This window comes from Scyliorhinus canicula, chromosome 7, assembly GCF_902713615.1.
Source record: "Scyliorhinus canicula chromosome 7, sScyCan1.1, whole genome shotgun sequence".
Taxonomy (NCBI): Eukaryota; Metazoa; Chordata; class Chondrichthyes; order Carcharhiniformes; family Scyliorhinidae; genus Scyliorhinus; species Scyliorhinus canicula.
Window position 1 is genome coordinate 55,600,239 of NC_052152.1, and position 20,565 is coordinate 55,620,803.

Here is a 20,565-nt window from a genome sequence, read left to right on the forward strand (position 1 = left end):
ACAACTTGTCCAAATCACACTGAAGGATCTCTGCATCCTCCATACAGCTTACCTCCCACCCAACTTCTGTCATCTGAAAATTTGGAGATATTACAATTTGTTCCCCCATTTTGTGGAATTAGTGTATATATTGTGAATAGCTGGGGTCCCTACACCAATCCCTGTGGTACCCCACTAGACACTGCTTGCCAATTTGAAAAAGACCTATTAATTCTACTGTGACTTGTCAGCCAACCAGTTTTCTATCCATGTCAATACACTACCCCTAATCCCATGCGCTTTAATTTTACACACTAATCTCTTATGCAAGACTTTGTCAAAAGCTTTCTGGAAGTCCAAATAAACCACATCCACTGGCTTCCCCTCATCATCTATACAGGTTACATCCTCGAAGAATTCCAGTAGTTTTGGCAAGCATAATTTCCCCTTCATAAATCCATGCTGACTCTGTTCAATCCTGCCACTGCTTTCTAAGTGCTCTGTTATAAAATCTTTGATGATAGATCCTAGAATTTTCCCCATACCGATGTCGGGCTTACTGGTTTATAAGTCCCTATATTCTCTCTACCTTTTTAAATAGTGGAGTTCCATTAGCTACCCTCCAATCTGCAGGAACTCTTCCAGAGTCTATAGAATCTTGGAATATGACCACCAATGCATCCACTATTTCTAGAGCCACTTTTGTAAATACTCTGGGATGTAGATTATCAGGCCTGGGATTTGTCCGCCTTCAATCCCATCAATTTCCTCAACATCATTTCTCTACTTCTATTGATCACCTTCAGTTCCTCCCTCTCACTAAACCCTGTATTCCCCAACATTTCTGATATTTGTGTCCTCATTTGTGATGACAAAACCAAAGTATGTATTTAGTTGCTCAGCCATTTCTTTGCTCCCCATTATAAATTCCCCTGTTTCTGACTGTAAGTGTCTTCACCAATCTTTTTCTCTTCACGTACCTATAGAAACTTCTACAGTCAGTTTTTATGTTCCCAGCAAGCTTACTGCCGTACTCTATTTTCCCCTTCTTAATTAGTTCTTCTTTGCTGAATTCTAAACTGCTCCCAATCCTCAGACCTGCATCTTTTTTGGCTAATTTGCGTGCATCTTCCTGTCTTTATACTCCATTGTAAGCCATAGACTGCCCACCTTTCCCATTTCACTTTTGTGCCAAACAGGAATAAACAATTGTTGCAGTTCCCCCATGCGTTCCTTGAATGTTTGTCATTGCCTATCCACAGTCATCCTTTTCAGTAATATTTCCCAAACGATCATAGCCAACTCACATCTCATATCATTGTAGTTTCCTTTATTAAGATTCAGGCCCCTAGTCTCAGAATCAACTACTTCACTCTCCATGAGCAATTCTATCATATTATGGTCGCTAATCCCCAACGGGTCTCGCGCAACTAGTTTGCCAATGATTCCATTCTCATTACACAGTACACAGTACCCAGTCTAGGATGGCCTGTTCTCTAGTTGGTTCCTCAATGTATTGGTCCAGAAAACCATCCTGTATACATTCCAGGAATTCCTCCCCTAAGGAATTGTGGCCAATCCTAAGGAATTGTGGCCAATTTGATTTGCCCAATCTATATATAGATTAAAATTGCTCATAGTTTGTTCCTTTATTGCACGCATCTCCAATTTTCTGTTAGTGTCATTCCCAACATCACCACTACAGTTTGTGGGTCTGTATCGAATGGTCACTAATGATTTTTGCCCTTTGTTGTTTCTCTGATCCACCCATGCAGATTCCATATTGCCGGAGCTAATATCCTTTCTTTAACGAGCACTGCAACTCCACTGCCTTTTCCTTTATGTCTGACCTTCTTAAATACTGAATACCCCTGGATGTTCAGTTTCCATCGTTGGTCGCCCTGCAGCCGTAATCCCAATTATATTATACCTGTTTACATCTATTTGTGCGATTAGTTCATCCACTTTATTGCAAATTCTCTGCATGTTAAGGCACAAAGCCTTTAAGCTTGACTTTTTAATATTGCTTGTCCCGCTCCTAATATTTTACACTCTCTCCTCTTCCTCGGACTCCTTGCATAGATTTCCATCCCTCTGCCTTTTTAGTTTAAACCCTCCCCAGGCACTCTAGCAAATACCTCCGGCTAGGACATCAGTCACAGTGCTGCCCAGGTGTAACCCGTCCAGTTTGTAAACCCCACCTCCCCCATAACCAGTTTCAATGCCCCGGGAATCTGCAACCCTCCCCTTCACACCATCTCTTCAGCCACGTATTCATCCGATATATCCTGACATTTCTATTCTGACTAGCACATGGCACAAATAGTAATCCTGAGATCTCTACCCTTTGAGGTACGATTTATCAACTTTCTTCCTAACTCCCTAAATTCTGCTGTTAAGCCTTCATCCCCTTTTTTACCTCTATCGTTTGTACCAATGTGTACTGCGACCACTGACAGTTCACCCTCCCCCTCCAGATTGTCCTGTAACCATTCCAAGACATCCTTGACCCTAGCACCAAGGAGGGAAACATACGATCCTGGAGTCCCGTTGGTGGCCACAGAAACGCCCATCTATTCCCTTTACAATTGAATCCCCCAGAACTATTGCATTCCGACACTTTTCACTCCTCCCCTCTGTAGCAGAACAAACTGTAGTGCAACGAATTTGGTTGTTGCTGCTTTCTCCTGAGAAGTCATTCCCCTCAACAGTATCCAAAGCAGTACATGTGTTTTTCAGGGGAATGGCCACAGTAAGTTGCTGCACTGACCGTCTAGCTCTTTTGCACTGCCTGGTGGTCACACATTTCCTTCCTGCCAATGTAGTCTGAGATGGCGGTGTGATAAACTCTGTAGGTGATATCCACTACACTCTCCGCCTACCGGATGATCCACAGTGTTCCTAGCCACCGCTCCAGCTACGGAACCCGGGCGTCCAGGATCTGTAGCTGGAGACACTTCCTGCACACATGGACACTAGAAATGTTTCCGGTTTCCCACAAGCAGCAAGAGGAGCAAAGCACGGCTGTGAGCTCTCCTACCCTCCCTCCCCACGCTCTTTCCCTCCTTCCCTGCCTCACATGCTCTTTCCCCACTTCCTTCCTCATGCTCTCTTTTACCCCCCTCCCTTCCTCGCCCACACTATTCCTCCCCCATCCTGTGCACGCTCGCGGGAGTGAAGTCTTTCCTGTCTTCCCCTATCTAGGCTCCTCAACATTGTAGACCTCAATTAGCTTACTCCTTAGTCTCTTCTCTTCTTAGAAAAACCTTCCTAGCCTATCTAATCTGCCCTCATATCTGCAGTTTTCAAGCTCCTGCAGTATTTGGGTAAATCTCCTATGCACTTTCTCCAGAGCAAATATGTTCTTCCTGTAATGTGGTAACCAGAACTGTACACAACTCCAGCTGTGGCCTAAACAGCATTTTATCCAGTTCCATCATTACATCCCTACTTTTCCACTCAATTATCTCATCCACTGAAGGAAAGCATTCCATAAGCTTCTTGACCACCTTGTCCCCCGGAACAAGTTCGAGGAGCTGAATAGCCTACTCATTCATCCAAATAATTAGTCTAAGCAACTTTTCAAAGGAAAGACTAGATATATCCATGCTTAATTTTTTATTTTATATAGCATTTGAAATGCCTTTTTTTGGCTTTGGATGGGAGGTTAACAACAACAACAATGATTGCTTGCATTTTGACCGCATCTTTAATGTGGTAAATATCCCAAGGCGCTTCCAATATTGACACCCAGCCACATAGGGATATTTGGATAGGGAACCAAAACTTTATTCAAAGTGCTAAGTTCTAAGGAGTGTTTTAAAGACGAGAGGTTTAGGACTGGGCTTCCAGAATTTGGGGCCTAGGCAACTGAGGGCATGGCCACAAACAATGAGGTGAATAAAAATTAGGGTTGCTTAAGAGGCTAGAATTGGAGGAGCACAGAAATCTTGGAGGTTTTTAAGGCAGGAGATGGTTTCAGAAATGAGAGATGAGGCTTTGGAGGGAATTGAAAAAGGAGCTGCATATTTTTAAATTGAGGTGTTACCAGTCCAGGAGCCAGTGTAAGTCAGTGAGCACAGGTGAACAGGATTTAATGTGAGGATACGATACAGGTGGCAAAGTTTTTTGGATAATTTAAAGTTTGCAGAGAATTCAAGGAGGGATGCTAGTCAGGAGATCATTGGAACAGATGAGTCTGGTGGTAACTAAAGTATGGACATGGGTTTTGGTTCATAGGAGCTGAAACCGGGTGGGATCTAGCGATGCAGAAATGGCTGGTCTTGGTAATGTAGTGGATGTGATTGGAAACTCATCTTGGGGGCAGATGGTATGCGATGGTTGTGAGTCGTCTGGGTCATCCTCGGGCAGTGAACAGGGAGAGGGTGGGAACAGAGCTCAAGGCAGAGACCATAAAATGTAGCTTCGGACTTTACAATACTTAGTAAGAAGAAATTTCCTCTTGCCCATTACTGGCAGTGGCGTGCAGAGGGGGGAGCCGACGGTGCGTTGGCCCCGGGCATCCATTGGATGGGGGCATCAATCAGAGGCTATTGCTCTCCCCAATGTCACCCAGATGCCTAAATGTTTCCACCTGAATTTAACAAATTGTTTTGCTAAGGGGGGGGGGGGGGGGCGTCACAATCAAATCCAGTGACTACCGACATGTACCTTGTGTCAGGGTGAGGTGACTGCGCTCCCAGACTCCCCCGCGGTGGGGAAACCGCTCTATCTGCCGCGCGGGCGGGCGGCCCGGGACTGCGCATGTCCAAGGAAGGGGGAGCTCCTCACATGCAGGGAAAGGCCCCGCCCCTGATCTGCGTGCTGAGATGTTGACCAATGAAAAAAGATTGAGGACCGGAGGTACTGTGGTTCTCCAGCCAATCAGAGCTCCTCACATGCAGGGAAAGGCCCCGCCCCCTGATCTGCGTGCTGAGATGTTGACCAATGACTCAGAGCGCAGGCTTTGTGTGAGTGATAATTGAGCTTTCACACCGACGGAATCTTCCTCCTGTCTCCAACATCTGTGAGTAAAACACTTTCTTTTCTCCCCCTTTCCATTTCTTTTTTCATTCTGACCATCAATTGGTCACTTGCAGCAACTGAAGGGAAAGGAAGTGAATCCAGGGAGGGTTCAGACTCTGGAAAGCTTGGCCCAGGTCTCTCTCTTAAAAATATTGACATCCTTTGCTCCCTCAATTTGACACATGAAATGAAATGAAAATCGCTTATTGTCAGGGGCTGTTTAGCACAGGGCTACATTGCTGGCTTTGAAAGCAGACCAAGGCAAGCCAGCAGCACGATTTGATTCCTGTAACAGCCTCCCCAAACAGGCGCTGGAATGTGGCGAATGCGGAATGTGACAATAAGCGATTTTCATTTCATAAGTAGGCTTCAAATGAAGTTACTGTGAAAAGCCCCTAGTATTGACCAGGACACTGGGGTAACTCCCCTGCTCTTCTTCAAAATAGTGGCTGTGGGATCTTCAACATCCACCTAATAGGGACAGACAGAGCCTCAGTTTAACAACTTATTTGAAAGAAGGCTGTTCTGACAGTGCAGCACTCCCTCAGTTCTGCGTGTGATTAGGGATTCAGTCATTCACCCCAACTGCTGACACACCAGCGAGTTCACTCTGGGGAGAGGCTGTTCACCTGCTCTGTGTGTGGGAAGAGATTCTCTCAATTAACCAACCTGCTGACACACCAGAGAGTTCACTCCGGGAAGAGGCCGTTCACCTGCAGTGTGTGTGGGAGGGGATTCACTCAGCCATCCATCCTGCTGAGACATCAGTGAGTTCATACAGGTGAGAAGCCATTGACCTGCCCTCTGTGTGGTAAGGGATTCAGTCATTCACCCCAACTGCTGAGACACCAGCAAGTTCACACTGGGGAGAGACCATTCACTGCTCTCTGCACACAGCGGTTTAGAACATCATCTACATTGAAATGAAAATCACTTATTGTCACAAGTAGGCTTCACTGAAGTTACTGTGAAAAGCCCCTAGTCGCCACATTCCGGCGCCTGTTCAGGAGGCTGGTACGGGAAGTTATATTCAAAATGTTTTCCTTTCTCATAATATTTCTCAGTATATTAGGCCTTATACTTGAGTCTTTGGGGCATACAATCAAGATTTGCCCCGGGCATCACCAGACCTCTGCACGCCACTGATTACTGGATATCAAATAAGCAACATCACATAAGAGGCAGTTGTGGGTTGAGGGAGATGGTGTGAGGCTGCTGGTTGTCATCAGAATACATGTAGTGTCTTATGTTTTTTTTAAAACAGTAACATTTTAATATTAGGGAATGTGACCATGGATATTTAATTGAACTCCTTGAGTACAATTTATTAATTTCATTCTAGACGCCACCTAGAATCTGACTAGTGTGTTATTTGGCACAGTATTTATTTAAGTCTTCTGAAATGTCATGCTGTCCGATTTCAAGTCATAATTTTGTATCAGCGTTTATATTTGAAATTTCCCCATGCAAAGACCGACAGACAGAAACATCCCCAAAGCAATACATGCAAGTAACAGAGATGATGCGTGAAATGTACTAGAAAATCACAAAAGAAAATTTCGGTTCACACTTCTAATATGTGCCTGTGGCAGGAAATCTGGTTAAATGCTTCCTCAAGTTGGCAGCAAGTTGCAGTTTTCCTAGATCATAAAGCATCACTTAGACTCCAGATTCAAATATCATTGTTTGAGGGAACACTGGTATTCTTTCTGATCTTTTGTCTTTTGATTCTAAATGTTTAAATACCAATGATTTTTTTCCTTTTTTTTTTGACTTTTGCTTGCATCTGACTTTCCTTTTGCTTCTGTCATTAACTGTTTCTGTCTGTGTCAGAATTAAGAGCTCAGTCCAGTCGACCATCAGGGGTAAGTTTAGTCAGTAAACGTCTACAGCAACTGAGACTTTTGAAGGCTGAACAACAGAAACAGCAAGATCTGGCAAAGAAATCTTCTTCACAGCCTGCCTCTGACCATTTCACCCATGAAGGCTCCTCACTACATCCTAATATTTCAGGTTGCTGTTTGCTTTAAAATCTATCCTAGAAATTAGATATGATTTTTTTTCCATTTAATTCATTATTTTGCTCTGTGCTTACAAGTTAATAAATTTAGTTTTGTAGAAAATTGCCATTTAATGTGCTGAGCCTTTTAAATATATAAGCAATAATGGGCAAGCCAAGAAATTATCCAGAAGTCATTGCTGAATTCACAAATGTGTAGCATTTTAAAATACCCAGTGTTATGTTTGCAAGTAAATTCACATTACATATTTTTGAACATTGTACTCGGTCAAAAATGATCCATACAGTCCAGCTATAAGTAGAAAAGAATTCTTCAGTGATTTAAAACAAAATGAAACTGCTAGACATTGGCGTCTACCTACTAGTAATTGTTAAGAATGGATTGAAACTGAATCAGCACTTTGGAGTGGTGGCAAGAGAAGGATGAAGGTTCTTTTGGTGCGAGGGGATGGTTCTCCTGTTGGTATTGCCACTACTGGAGCATATATAAGTGTAAATTGCAACATGAAGTAGTTTACTGTGCAGAGATTACAGCTTTCTTTCTACAGTGTAGAAACATGTTGACCAGTGCTTGGTCTACTCTCCTATGTATAGCACAAATACATTGAAAAAGAAATTGAATGTTTAAATGATATTTTCATGATAAAACCTTGTCTGCTGTAAAGAACAAGGTGAATTGAAACATGTTAGAGATACTTTTGAATTCCAATTTTGGGATGATAGATAATTTTACTGTTTTTGTGCAAAATTCAAACAGAGCTTTATTTTGAATTGCAGGTGGGAACACTGCAAAGTGAACAACCAACCTTTCTAGGAGTGGTATCTGGAAGGGTCAGGGTGGCATGGTGGTGCAATAGTTAGCACTGCTGCCTCGTGGCACTGAGGACCTGTGTTTGATCCCGGCCCTGGGTCACTGTCCGTGTGGAGTTTGCACATTCTCCCTTGTCTGCGCCTGTCTCATCCCCACAACCCAAAAGGATATGCAGGCTAGGTGGATTGGCCGTGCTAAATTGCCCCTTAATTGGAAAAAAAGAATTTGGTGCTCTAAATTTATAGAAGAAGAAAAAATAGGGATACCACAAAACAAAAAAGGGAAGGTCAGCTGTTTTTAACGGCTGGGCCTCAGTAACATACCACTTGCCAACTCCCTCAATGGCCAATAATTGTCAGGAAGCAACTGTCCTGCAATTGAAATTGGGTCAATGGAGGGAAAATGATTTTAAAAAAACAGTCATAGAGTCATAGAATCATTCAGCACAGAAAAGGCCCTTCAGCCCATCATCCGCGCCAGTCAATCACAACCACCTAACCATACTAATCCTATTTTCTAGCACTTGATCCATAGTCTTGTATGCCCTGGGATCACAAGTGCACATCTAAATACTTCTTAAATGTTACGAGGGCCTCTACGTCCACCACCCTTTCAGGCAACAAATTCCAAACTCCCACCACCCTCTGGGCCCCAAGCATTTCAGGTAAAGGATGGGGCTGGTTTAGCACAATGGGCTAAATCACTGGCTTTTAAAGCAGGCCAAGGCAGGCCAGCAGCATGGTTCAATTCCTGTACCAGCCTCCCCGAACAGGTGCTGGAATGTGGCGACTAGGGGCTTTTCACAGTAACTTCATTGAAGCCTACTCGTGACAATAAGCGATTTTCATTTTTCATTTCCTCACCCGGCCCAAATCACTAATCAATCCAAAACCGGCTTTAGAAACTTGGATCACATTCAATATCCTGACGTTATTGCTAGAAATCCCACTTGATGTGTTGGGTAAACTGGGTCTGTGAGGACTGCGTTTACTGTAGCAGTGAGAGAGACAGGCTTCCAACACTTAAAGAAATGCAACTCTATTTTATTGAACTCTTAACTATCATACATACTTTAACTGTGGGTTGACACTATGCTGAGTTGACTGGAGACCTGAGGCTAACCTGACCAGACTATCTTACTACCACATGGTGTATGTTCTATTGTTGCTCACGGGCTCTGACTGTCTCAGAGGCTGGATCCCAAGAGAGCGGGAAAACTAGTGCCCTCTGGCTTTATAGTGGTTGTGTCCTTCTGGTGATTGGCTGCTGTGTTCTGTGTGTTCATTGGTCATCCTGTGTGTCAATCAATGCCTGTCTGTGCACCATCATATACTTGTGTGTATATTATGACATCTCCCCGCCCCCTTTTTTTTTTACTTTAAAAAAAAAAAAATGTGTATAGGTCAATAAATAGTGAGTATGTGTAGGAGCCTGACTATATACAAAGTACGTGAATGTATTTACATGGGAAGGTATCTAGTGCAGATAGAGGGCATACAACAAATTAGGAAAAAACAATATGTACAGATGTGTAAACGGATCACAAGGTAATGCAACATTCAGTCTATAAATTCAGTCTCTGTGGCGGGCAACGAATTTTGGTTGACCGAACGAGCATTTGGCTCTGTTGAGTCGGAGGCCAAGCTCGTGGATCCTATGGAACACTCGTTTGAGGCGATCGATGTGCTCCTGAGGAGTTGTGGACCAGACAATGATGTCATCGACGTACACCCGCACCCCCTCGATGCCCTCCATCATTTGCTCCATTATTCGGTAGAACACCTCCGAGGCGGAGATGATGCCAAAGGGCATCCAATTATAACAGTAACGACCAAACGGGGTGTTAAATGTGCACAGCTTTCGACTGGGCGAATCCAGCTGTATTTGCTAAAACCCCTTGGAGGCCTCCAACTTCGTGAAAAACTTTGCGTGAGCCATTTCGCTGGTTAGCTCTTCTCGTTTAGGAATAGGGTAGTGTTCCCTCATGATGTTACGGTTCAAATCTTTGGGGTCGATACAAATGCGAAGTTCCCCTGACGGTTTTTTTGACACAAACCATGGAGCTAACCCAGTCCGTGGGTTCCATGACCTTAGAAATGACGCCCTGGTCCTGGAGGTCTTGCAGCTGCTGCTTGAGGCGGTCCTTAAGGGGTGCAGGCACCCAACGCGGTGCATGAACCACAGGTGTGGCATTCGGTTTCAGAAGGATCTTGTATCGGTAGGGGAGTGTGCCCATACCTTCGAAGACGCTGTGATGTCCCCTTGGTCGTTGCGCGCATGCGCAGGAGCCCGGGAAAAGCGTGAAAAATGGCTGCCCTCATCCAGACTCAGGCCCTGGAGGTGTTTTACGTCCTGCACCCGCTCCGCATCGTGTGATTGTGCTATGATGTCATCTAAGATTCAAGATTTTGCAGGCCTGAGCACCGAGCAAGGAAGCTCTGTTGGATCATACAATTTCAAAATGCAGGGTTGCTTTTGAAGAACGATGGGATACCGCAAGCTGGCATGAGCCACTGGCATTGCCATTGTAGTCGAGAAGCTGGCAGGCCGGTGGATGAATGCTCAGCTTGACGCGGATCAGGTCAGACTTTGAAATGAGGTTCGCTGAAGCGCCGGTGTCCAGCCTGAAGCGTATGCGAGCCTTGTTGACCGTAAGGGTGGCACACCACTCATCGTCCGGATCAATGCTCATCACTGGGAGTTGTTTCACCTTCTTGGCTGAAAGCATCGTATGCTTGGTGATGATGCCCACCCGGAAAGGGGATGCGAGGCCCTCTGTGTCAGGATCTGGAACCATGTCGGAGTCTGCAACGGGTTGCTGTACTCACCGGACGTTCCTGCGCTGCAGCTGGGACGCCGTGTGTTGGGCAGTTGAGCAGATCTGCACAGGGCTGCGTAGTGGCCAAACTTGCCACACTGGAGACAGCGTAGAGATTTTGCGGGACATTGTCGCTTTAAGTGGGCGTAGCCACAGTTGTTGCACGTCATGGTGCCGACGTCAGGACGCTCCGTGCGCCACCGCGCATGCATGGTGCGGTCGAACGATGTGCGCACCTGCGCAGTTTGGTCATCGGCCTCGCCGTCCCCTTGGTCGTTGTGCGCATGCACAGGAGCCCGGGAAAAGCGCGCGAAATGGCTGCCTTCATCCAGACTCAGGTCCTGGAGCTGTTTTACAGCCTGCGCCCGCTCCGCATCGTGGGGGCCTTGCCGCGCCGTCTCTGCTGCCTTGATATGGGAGTACCGGTTATTAGCGTGCTTATGTAGGACGCAGGTCTCGATGGCGATGGAAAGGGTGATCTGCTCAACTTTAAGGAGCTGCTGGCGAAGTGGATCGGAGTGGACCCCGAAAACGATCTGGTCGCGGATCATAGAATCGGAAGTGGAGCCGTAGTTGCTGGAGCACTGCGCGAGGGTACGGAGATGGGTTAAGAAGGACTGAAAAGGTTCATCCTTACCCTGAAGCCTCTGCTGGAACCCTTAGCGTTCAAAGCTCTCGTTGACTTCGATGTCACAGTGGCTGTCGAACTTCATCAGGACTGTTTTAAACTTTGTCTTGTCCTCGCCTTCAGCAAAGGTGAGGGTGTTAAAGATGTGGATAGTGTGGTCCCCGGCTGTAGAGAGGAAGAGAGCAATCTTCCTGACATCCGATGCGACTTCGAGGTCGGTGAGCTTAAACCTCTGCTTAAAGATCTTCCAGTTTGCACCGAGGTTGCCGGCGATGCAGATCAGCAGGGGAGGGCGGACGCTGTCCATGTTAGGAATGGCTGATCGCTGGTCAAAGGCAGACTATCTCAAGGTATGTCCGTCAAACTCTAACATAACTCACTGGTACCATGATGTGTTGGGTAAGCTGGGTCTGCGAGGACTGTGTTTAGTGTAGCAGTGAGAGAGACAGGCATCCAACACTTAAAGAAATGCAACTCTATTTTATTGAACTCTTAACTACTTTAACTGTGGGTTGACACTATTCTGAGTTGACTGGAGACCTGAGGCTAACCTGACCAGACTATCTTACTACCACATGGTGGATGTTCTAGTTGTTGCTCACGGACTCTGACCGTCTGAGGCTGGATCCCAAGAGAGCGGGGAAACTAGTGCCCTCTGGCTTTATAGTGGTTGTGTCCTGTCTGGTGATTGGCTGCTGTGTTCTGTGTGTTCATTGGTCATCCTGTGTGTCAATCAATGGCTGTCTGTGCACCATCACATACTTGTGTGTATATTATGACAGCCCTGAGCCCACCTTGTGATTTGTCTGCCCAAGAAGCTGAATGGACTTGACAGGAGGGACATTATAGATTGTCAAATATGCAAGCAGACAAAATCCTGGCTGCAAGTTTAACATTGTGTGGAGCTATTTTGATTTCATATCCACCCTAAATGTACAGAACACAAGTTTGGTGTTAAGACTCGAGCTAACTATAAAACTAAACCTGCCTGCTCAACTTCAATCCATTGCCAGATTGGAGAATCTGTCTCTGGATTTAGAAGGCTTCAGTTTCACTAACTGCAACAGCAGTGTAAAATGAAACTGCTTAGCCACAGCTATGGTTATAGTGTGAAATCATGCTAAAGTTGTTTTGCAAATTGGAGTCCTGCAGATTGTTCACATTTTTTGTCATTTAAAAATTAATTCTTGAGGTGGAAGCATTACTGGTTAGGCCAGGCCATGATTTCTTTCTTTCGTATTTGTCATTGTACAATTGAGTAGCTTGTTAGGCCATTTCAAAGGATGCTTAAGAGTCAAAAACATTAGTGTGGGTCTGGAGTCAAGTATAAGCCAGAAAGATGGCAGCTTTCCTTTCCTAAAGGACATCAATGAATCAGTTAGTTTTTATAAACATTGTTAGCTTTGTGGTTACTTAAACTGGTTTTTAAGTGAGTTCAAAGTAACAATTTCACACTGGGATTTGAATTCCCACTCCCTGGATTTTTAGTCCTGGACAGATCGCAATGTTATAGTTTAGTTGAAAATTCTGAGCAAGACAAATTGCAATATCATTTCACAGGCCGAGAATATCTTATTTATCTATAAGTAATCTACACCAAATAATTTAAACATCTGAAACATATATTTAACTAAAATAACATTCCTAGGAATAATGAAATTGTGGTGATTGACTAGGAATAGACACACCAAATTTTTGTGATCATTGAAAGTTGCTTTTTAAAAACCATTGCTAATGGTAGCAGTTATTTCACAGAGCTATTCATCTAACAGGAACTAAATAGTGACAGTATATTATTAGTGTCAATTTTGCTCCGTCTTAGTTTTTTTAGAGATCTAATCCAGTAGTGGGCATAATCTTTGCTGACAAAGGGCGGGATTTTCTGCACAGCCTGCCATTGGCCAGCAGTGAGATCTTTTGATCCTGCCGTTGTCAACGGAGTTTCCTGCTGAATGCACCCCTTGCTGCCGGAAAACCTACAGCGGGGGTGCGCTGTTGGTGGGACCAGAAGATCCCGCCAGGGAGCTGCCGGAAAACTCCGACCAATATATCAGGTATATTTCAGGCATAATTTTGTTCCATATTATTTTCCATTGCTGCTAGTAAAGCTAGTTCCTTACTACGGATCAATTCTGCTAGATTGCAGAGTTGGATGTTACCAAGAAAATTGTAGTTTATATTTAGTGGCAGATTGCTGATCCATCTATTCTCATTGGCCCAAAATAACCAAAACATATTTGAGCATACAAAGATGATGTCCCCAATATTTCAAGGGAACAGGTGAGGCTACCTAACAATATCTGGAAAATCTGGAGCAGTTTTTTTTTTAGTTTGCTTTCTGCCAGTACAGATGCCAGAGGGAAAAGCTTGGTGTCGGCAGCAGCAAGGGAGTGCAAGGGCTAGTTTCCAGAAATTGAGAAGTTGGTGCAGTTGGTCAGTGGGAGCATACAGTAGCATGGCGGTCATGGCGAGCTCAGTTTGGGTTGGGGTTGGCTTATTGCTAGTGTGGCGGGAGTTTATTGTGAAGTTGGAATGCGGGGGAACTCTCCTGCTCCTCTTGGTGAACGAACCAGAGTTCTAAGTAGTATACCGTTCAAATGTTGAAACATTCTCTGCAGCAAGGGAACCTGGTTATTTTTTCAAAAACTGAGCTTTTAAGCTACTTTGTGGATAAATCAGCAGTGACCAACTTCGATATTTTACCTTGATATCCAATTTGATTATTCAACCTGAGAGTCCAAAGAGAAATGATTTTTATCATTAGAAGAAAAGCATAAATCACGCTGTACAGGAAAAGGTGGAAGTTTAGATAATTTGGACTGGAATCTATAGAAAAAGAAAAAAATTATCAAAAGTACAGAGAGAAACTGATGGTGTATTATATGAGGTTACAGAGGACGACAAGGCAATGTTAATGGTGGCAGAGCCTTCAGTTGCCTCAGTCCCAATCTCAGGAAACCGTCCCTAATTCTCAGCGATTACCTCTCACCACCTTGGGAAACTTTCTTGAAATCCATCTCTTTTAACAAACCTTTTGCCTTCCAATGCCTCTGTCAAATGTTGATTCTTCATGTGTGAGCCTGGATGTTGAGTGTTAGCAACAATCCTATCCTCATTTGCACATTTTTCACTGGGATGACTATGTATCATTCAGGAACAAAAGTCCAGCACATTTTCTTCCCCTCTCCTCTCAGTGGCATTGAGGCTCATTGTAGTTCATTTCGATGTAAGCTGAGCTTACGTTTTAGGTTTCCACCTGGAAGTAGGTTAAATACTAAACACAAATCATATCAGTACTATTAAAATCAAACAGTAAAATTATTTGCAACGTGAAATTGATATAACCCTCGTTGTGCAAGAAATTGTTTTACCTTTGAGAAAAACCATTATTCTATTGATTTGTTGTTCCAGTTTCCATTAATTATGTCACAGCGTAAAGTCTGTCATATCTCACCTTGCAAAAAATATTTTTTTAATAAAAAGGTATTCTGAACTTTATGGCTTATTTTGCTTGGGGGAAAAATATTCACTCTTTCTTGGGAGGGAAAAATATTCACAAGTGCAATTTAATTTTTAAGTTTAAATCTAATTTTTGTTTCAGATTCCCCTTCTTCTGTGGTAAACAAACAGCTTGGATCCATGTCACTTGATGAGCAACAGGGTGCGTGCAGCAAGAGATATGTGTACAAACACATATTTCTTCATTAACTCCTCCATGACTTCATCTATTGTCTGAAGAAATTTTTATTTTTATTTTGCATTACCGGTTTATTAGTTTCAGTTCTGGCAAATTGCTGTCATTCTGATCAACTTTATTTGAGTAGACATCGAATAAATTTCCCTTCCAATGTTTTGATTCCTTATTACCTGCTGTGTGAAGCAAAGAATTGATTCATATACTTCGATATAATTAGACTTTGCTTTAAAATTTGCATTACATTACAATCTTATCCCTTATCATACTTAACCTCTAACATTTTTAAAAACCATATAATTCTAATTTTGCACCCATATTTGGTATACTCTCCTATATTAGTTCCAGGATGAATCCGATGTAGTGAACTAATCTGCTGTTATCCTAATTATGAGTCTTAACTGCAACATCAGACGAGATCCTTGACTGCATCAGTGTGACAATTCCAATATGTTTTTTTGCCCTTCACACTAAATGCTCATCTTGAAGACAAAATAAAATTTACTTAAAAAAGGACTTTATTTCCTTTTTTGATCTCCAATTCCTTTATTCACTGATTTCCCAGGGGAGATATGGGCTGACCATTCAACGTAAATAAACTAGTTGCAAAAAATAAGTTTATTTTTCTTTAAAGAAAGCTTCTTACTATGCTTAAACTTTCTCTCAACAGACTTTGGGTTTCTTTGAAAATGGGAATATCAATATGCATAGATACAGTATTGCAAAAAAACAGCACCTTTTAGCTCTGTAGCACCTGTATTGTAGAAAATTCCTCAATGCACTTGACACGAGTATAATCTGACAAAAATCAACAAGTCAAATAAGCAGATTTTAGCAGTGATAACGGCTAATCAGTGGTTGGTTTTAAGGAGGATCCTAACAGTGGCAATGGAGAGACCGAGATTGAGGCCTAGACATCTGAAGGTATGGTGATCAGTTATAGACCAAATGAACTTTAGAATGTGCAAGAAGCCAGAGATGGAGAAATGCAGAATTCCCAGAGAGTTATGGAGCTGGTGAATGCTACATGGATAGGGGAGGTGAGGCCATGAAGCAATTTGAACACAAGGGGGAAAAAAGTTAAATTTGTCCGAGCTAATGTAGGTTAGTCAGCTCAGAGCTGATGTATGTGTGTGCGAGAGAATTGATGCAAGATAGAAAAAAGGAATCAAAGTTTGAATATGTTTATGTAGAGTAAGGAGTGTGAGGCCTGAGAGCATCACAACAGCCAAAATAAAGAAATGAAAATGCTGAAGAAACACAAATTAATTAATATTGTTAAAAAGACTGTGGCATTTCTGGTGTGTAATCTTTCATCAAACCCAAAACATTAATGACAGATGTTGACTTACATTTCCAGCGTATCTCCAGCATTTTATGTTTGCATTTCAAATTTCCTGTATTTATCTTTTTGCTTTTATACCTTCTAAGATGCTGAGCTAGCAATGTAGTGTTCCAAGGCCTTTTAAATATTATTTCACCTGAATGTGTCTGTAACTTCAGCAAATTCAAACAAAAGTCTATGTGAAGAGAATCATTTGGTTGCACATCCAGAAACATAGGGGGTGAGTTTAATCAAAGAAAGTGATTTTTGTGTTGGTTGGAAATAAAAACATTAATTTAAAACAGCAAGCCAATCCTCCCACTTGCAGTTTCAACAGAGAGGACATGGGGCAGCGACCAATCTGCTCCCAGGAGGCAGATCAGTTACTGAAGAATTTTAAGGAGACTGCATGTCTTCATTTTAACCCATGTTGGCCAGACTTCCTAGAACTCAGAAAACCTAGAAAGTAAAATGAGGCCAGAAGGGCTGGACCCATAGAAGTGATTTTTGACACTTTTTGCAAGCCAGAAGGAGCAGTAATATACCCTCTTGGTCCAAAAGCCTTGCCTTGTAAAAATCCCCCATCATTGACAAACCCCAGATCTTTCCTGACCCCTCCTTGATCTGTCAGCATTTCTAGCCACCCCACACCCGCAACTACACTAGCTGTTTATTCCACTGTCTCCTGCCCTCAGCGCTACTACTTCCTTCATAGTTAAGGCTTTTCCCAGAGAACCCTTGCCCACAGGTTGTCAAGTGTAATCACAAGGTGGCTTTTGAAATTATGAACTGAAGGAGAAAAGGCTTCATGACAGTCAGAGAAACCTGCACTTAATGATTCTGGACAATAACACTCTCCCACATCTGCACTGATATTCTAACCTAATACGTATCGGGTCCATTAAGTTATTCACCTAAAAGTATTATTTATTTGGTATTCATTGAAGGCTTGTGTTTTTAATCATAACTAGTGTCTTCCTGCCTGGATAGCTATAATTCTACAATAATAGCATGATACAACAGCTCCTATTTCTCCTCCTCCCCCTTCCTGTAACATATATGTTCTAAGACACAACCAGTGTTTCAATCTTTTTCTGTTCCCGTCTTCCTACAAGAGAGATCATTTTAAGGTAATTCGCAAAAGAGCCAGAGGAAATTTTTCTAAATTGGGATGAAATGAGCAGGCACAATAGACTGAATGGTAGCCTCCTGTCATTTCATAGTTGCTGGTGACAGGGGAAAAACCTTTTGGGAATTATATATATTATATATATAATATATATATATACATCATATAAGGGGAATTTAGTTTCCAGATCAAATGCAGACTTGGCAGATAGCACTGTTTTCAGCCAGGAGCCTGACCATGTATGAATAAATTCTTATTTTTTCAAAACTTTCATATTTAAATTAAAGTATTTCAACAATTTTGTAACTGCTAAATGTCTCTCAGTTTGTTGCTTCCTAGCAGCAGCACATGATCAAAAAAGTCTGCTTTACCTTGGAAAGGACATACAAACATTAAAATTTAATTTTATATTTGGATATCTGACTTCAGATGATTATGGTATTTCTACCACTACCATGTATAGTAAAATCATTGACAACAGCAATTATAATCTTGGGTTCGTTTATCAATCCTGGAGAAATACTTGTGCAATGTTTCAGAGAACCTAGCACTTTGGTAAGCAACAAACATTTCAGTGACTATTTAAACTCAACTGATATATTCTTTGCATCAGCACAGCATATACACCAAATGTGTTCCTGTATTAGAGTTCTTCATTTATTTTAGTTTCACATTTTTCCTTGTGTGCAAGAGAATACTATTGAGAAACCTGGACAAATTAAAGATTGGATTCATAAATTCAACTAGCAATTAAATTTCAATGAGTATTTAAATATTTGTACCTTTTATAGATTTGCCTTTTTTCTTTATAAATACTTTTCAGTGTGTGGCAGGAGTTCTTAACTTCTGTTTCCTGGTTTAATTCCTCGAGTATTTTTGCAAAGGGATTTTTAATTTCAAATTCTTAAATTCATTCATTCATTTAATCTGTAATTGATCTTGTGGGTTTTTCTGAAATTATTATAATTCTGATCTGTAGCTGAGACAAATTAGAATTTCTTTGTCAGTCCTGTGTAAAGTATCCTTATATGAGATTTTCTTATTTTTCAGGTAGTGGTGCTGATAGTTCTAGCCTTAGAACGGTGGGTGCTGAACCAGTTCTTAGTTTGCATTATAGTACAGAGGGAACTACTACTAGCACAATCAAGCTGGACTTTACAGATGAGTGGTAAGTATAGCATCTGTCATTAATAGGCAATCTTGTTAGCAGTTTGCTGATGTTTACGTCCATGATATTGTTTACCTTGCTTCATCTACTTGTTTTATGATCAAAAATAGCAATCGCACAAGTATGTTCAATGGTTGTTTAGATGTTCACCTTGTAGTTGTTGTGTCATCCTAAAATACAATTATAAATTATTTTTATGTCAAGATAATGAATTTAATAGATCATGTATTTAAAGATAATATATATATTTTTTAAATTACTTCCAACTGAAAATCTACTTTTGTTTTTCAACTATGCCCAATTGGAAATAGGTTTTGCACTTTGTTAATAGCAGATTATTGGCACGTATTTTAGGTTTGTCTGTTCTTAAATTATTCAATTGCTGAGGCAAATATTTATTTTAGAGGTGTGAATGGCCATTTACTTAATTTGGGGATATTGGTTGTTTTCTCACAGCAACAGCCAGAACGTTGGGGATATCGGTGTGGTATTTTGAGGGCCTGAAAATTTCTTGTGAATTGATATTCTTTGTTTTTCACTTTTTTACTGGTGTTGATTCACAAACAGTAAAATTTGTAAGAAACAGAATAAAGCAAAATGCAAAACTGCAGAATAATTATCCCAGTGAATGTTGGAGTTCTCCTTGCAGTAGTCTGAATATTAGTTTGTTGGTCTGTTTTGACAGCTCATTTTATTAAAATGCTAGGAACAGTTCAGCTTCAACTTCCAGAGGGACTGGAATTCAAAGCAAACAAAGTAATCGGGAAGAATCACAGCAAATACAAAGCCCAGGGGAGCCTTCGGAAGAAATAATTACTTCAAGTAAGATTTGCTGCTCCTGGACTTTCTATCTGGAATTTATGAAAAGTGGAAAACTGAAATCTTATTAGTTAAAATAAATCTTCAGATAAGGAAAAAAATCCTTTTCTGGTTTACATTTTTCAGCTGTTTAATGCTAATTCACAATGCAAAGTTACTATTTTCCATAATAAGGTATACAAAATGGGTTGTACATAGCAAGTCAGTCAGAAACTGCATGTTGGTAAATGAGCACCATAAAATGCTACGGTGTGAAATTGGACTATATAACGCCTGTAGTTTGGCCATTACTGTGTGAGCACAGTAAGAAGTCTTACAACACCAGGTTAAAGTCCAACAGGTTTGTTTCAAACACGAGCTTTCGGAGCGCAGCTCCTTCCTCAGGTGAATGCTGCGCTCCGAAAGCTCGTGTTTGAAACAAACCTGTTGGACTTTAACCTGGTGTTGTAAGACTTCTTACTGTGCTCACCCGAGTCCAACGCCAGCATCTCCACATCATTACTGTGTGAGCATACTTCCACCCCAACTTACATCCACTGGAGGTATTTGTAACAGGCATATGATGATGTCAATCAGAGTATATTCTGTTGCTGCCATTTTGGGACTCTGCACTCCAGCCAATTTCCTCTCTTGACTGTGCGCAGCTGAACAACGTTAAGTAACTTAAAGGGCTACCACACCACCAGCACTATTTTTCTTGCTGTTGGTACAATTCTATAACTTCCAAATAATAGAAGTCTATAGGGACTGAAGTACTTTTAACTGTCTTTACGGCACAGTTATTCCCTGAAGTGGGTGGTCTAATTAGGCTTCATCTGGACTTTAGCATGTCTGAGAGAAAGAGCAGAGAACATGCAGGGCAGGACCAACTGTTAGAAGAGCAAAGTTGAGGGAGCAAAGGGCTCTGAACAGGGATTTGTATCTTTATGACTAGTTCTGTTTGGGAAAAGTTTTCAGAAGAGTTATGACATCCTGGGTGCCCCTTTGCACACTTGTCGCTTCCAGCCATGATGTTAGCAGGCTGTGCTTTCATGCTAAAATCACGAGACAGCAGTCTGAGATTCCTCCAACTGCCGCAGTAAGATGTTGGGTGGATGTTAATTGAGCTGCAATGGAAGCTGAGATATCTCCATCATGAGTTGCTGCACAT

At 42.1% G+C, this 20,565-nt stretch overlaps 1 protein-coding gene across 4 annotated transcripts in view; it reads left to right on the forward strand.

Annotated features, from left to right (window-relative positions):
* Nucleotides 1–20,565, forward strand: part of dcaf6 (ddb1 and cul4 associated factor 6) — a 191,470-nt gene that overhangs the window by 94,678 nt on the left and 76,227 nt on the right. For 2 of the 4 annotated variants that reach the window (XM_038802065.1, XM_038802066.1), the window contains exons 11-14: nucleotides 6,838–7,017; nucleotides 14,883–14,942; nucleotides 18,479–18,596; nucleotides 19,303–19,418. In XM_038802065.1, the coding sequence (XP_038657993.1) occupies nucleotides 6,838–7,017; nucleotides 14,883–14,942; nucleotides 18,479–18,596; nucleotides 19,303–19,418 (474 nt within the window). The remainder of the gene's footprint in view (nucleotides 1–6,837; nucleotides 7,018–14,882; nucleotides 14,943–18,478; nucleotides 18,597–19,302; nucleotides 19,419–20,565) is intronic. The other 2 variants (XM_038802067.1, XM_038802069.1) reach the window with 2 other exon arrangements.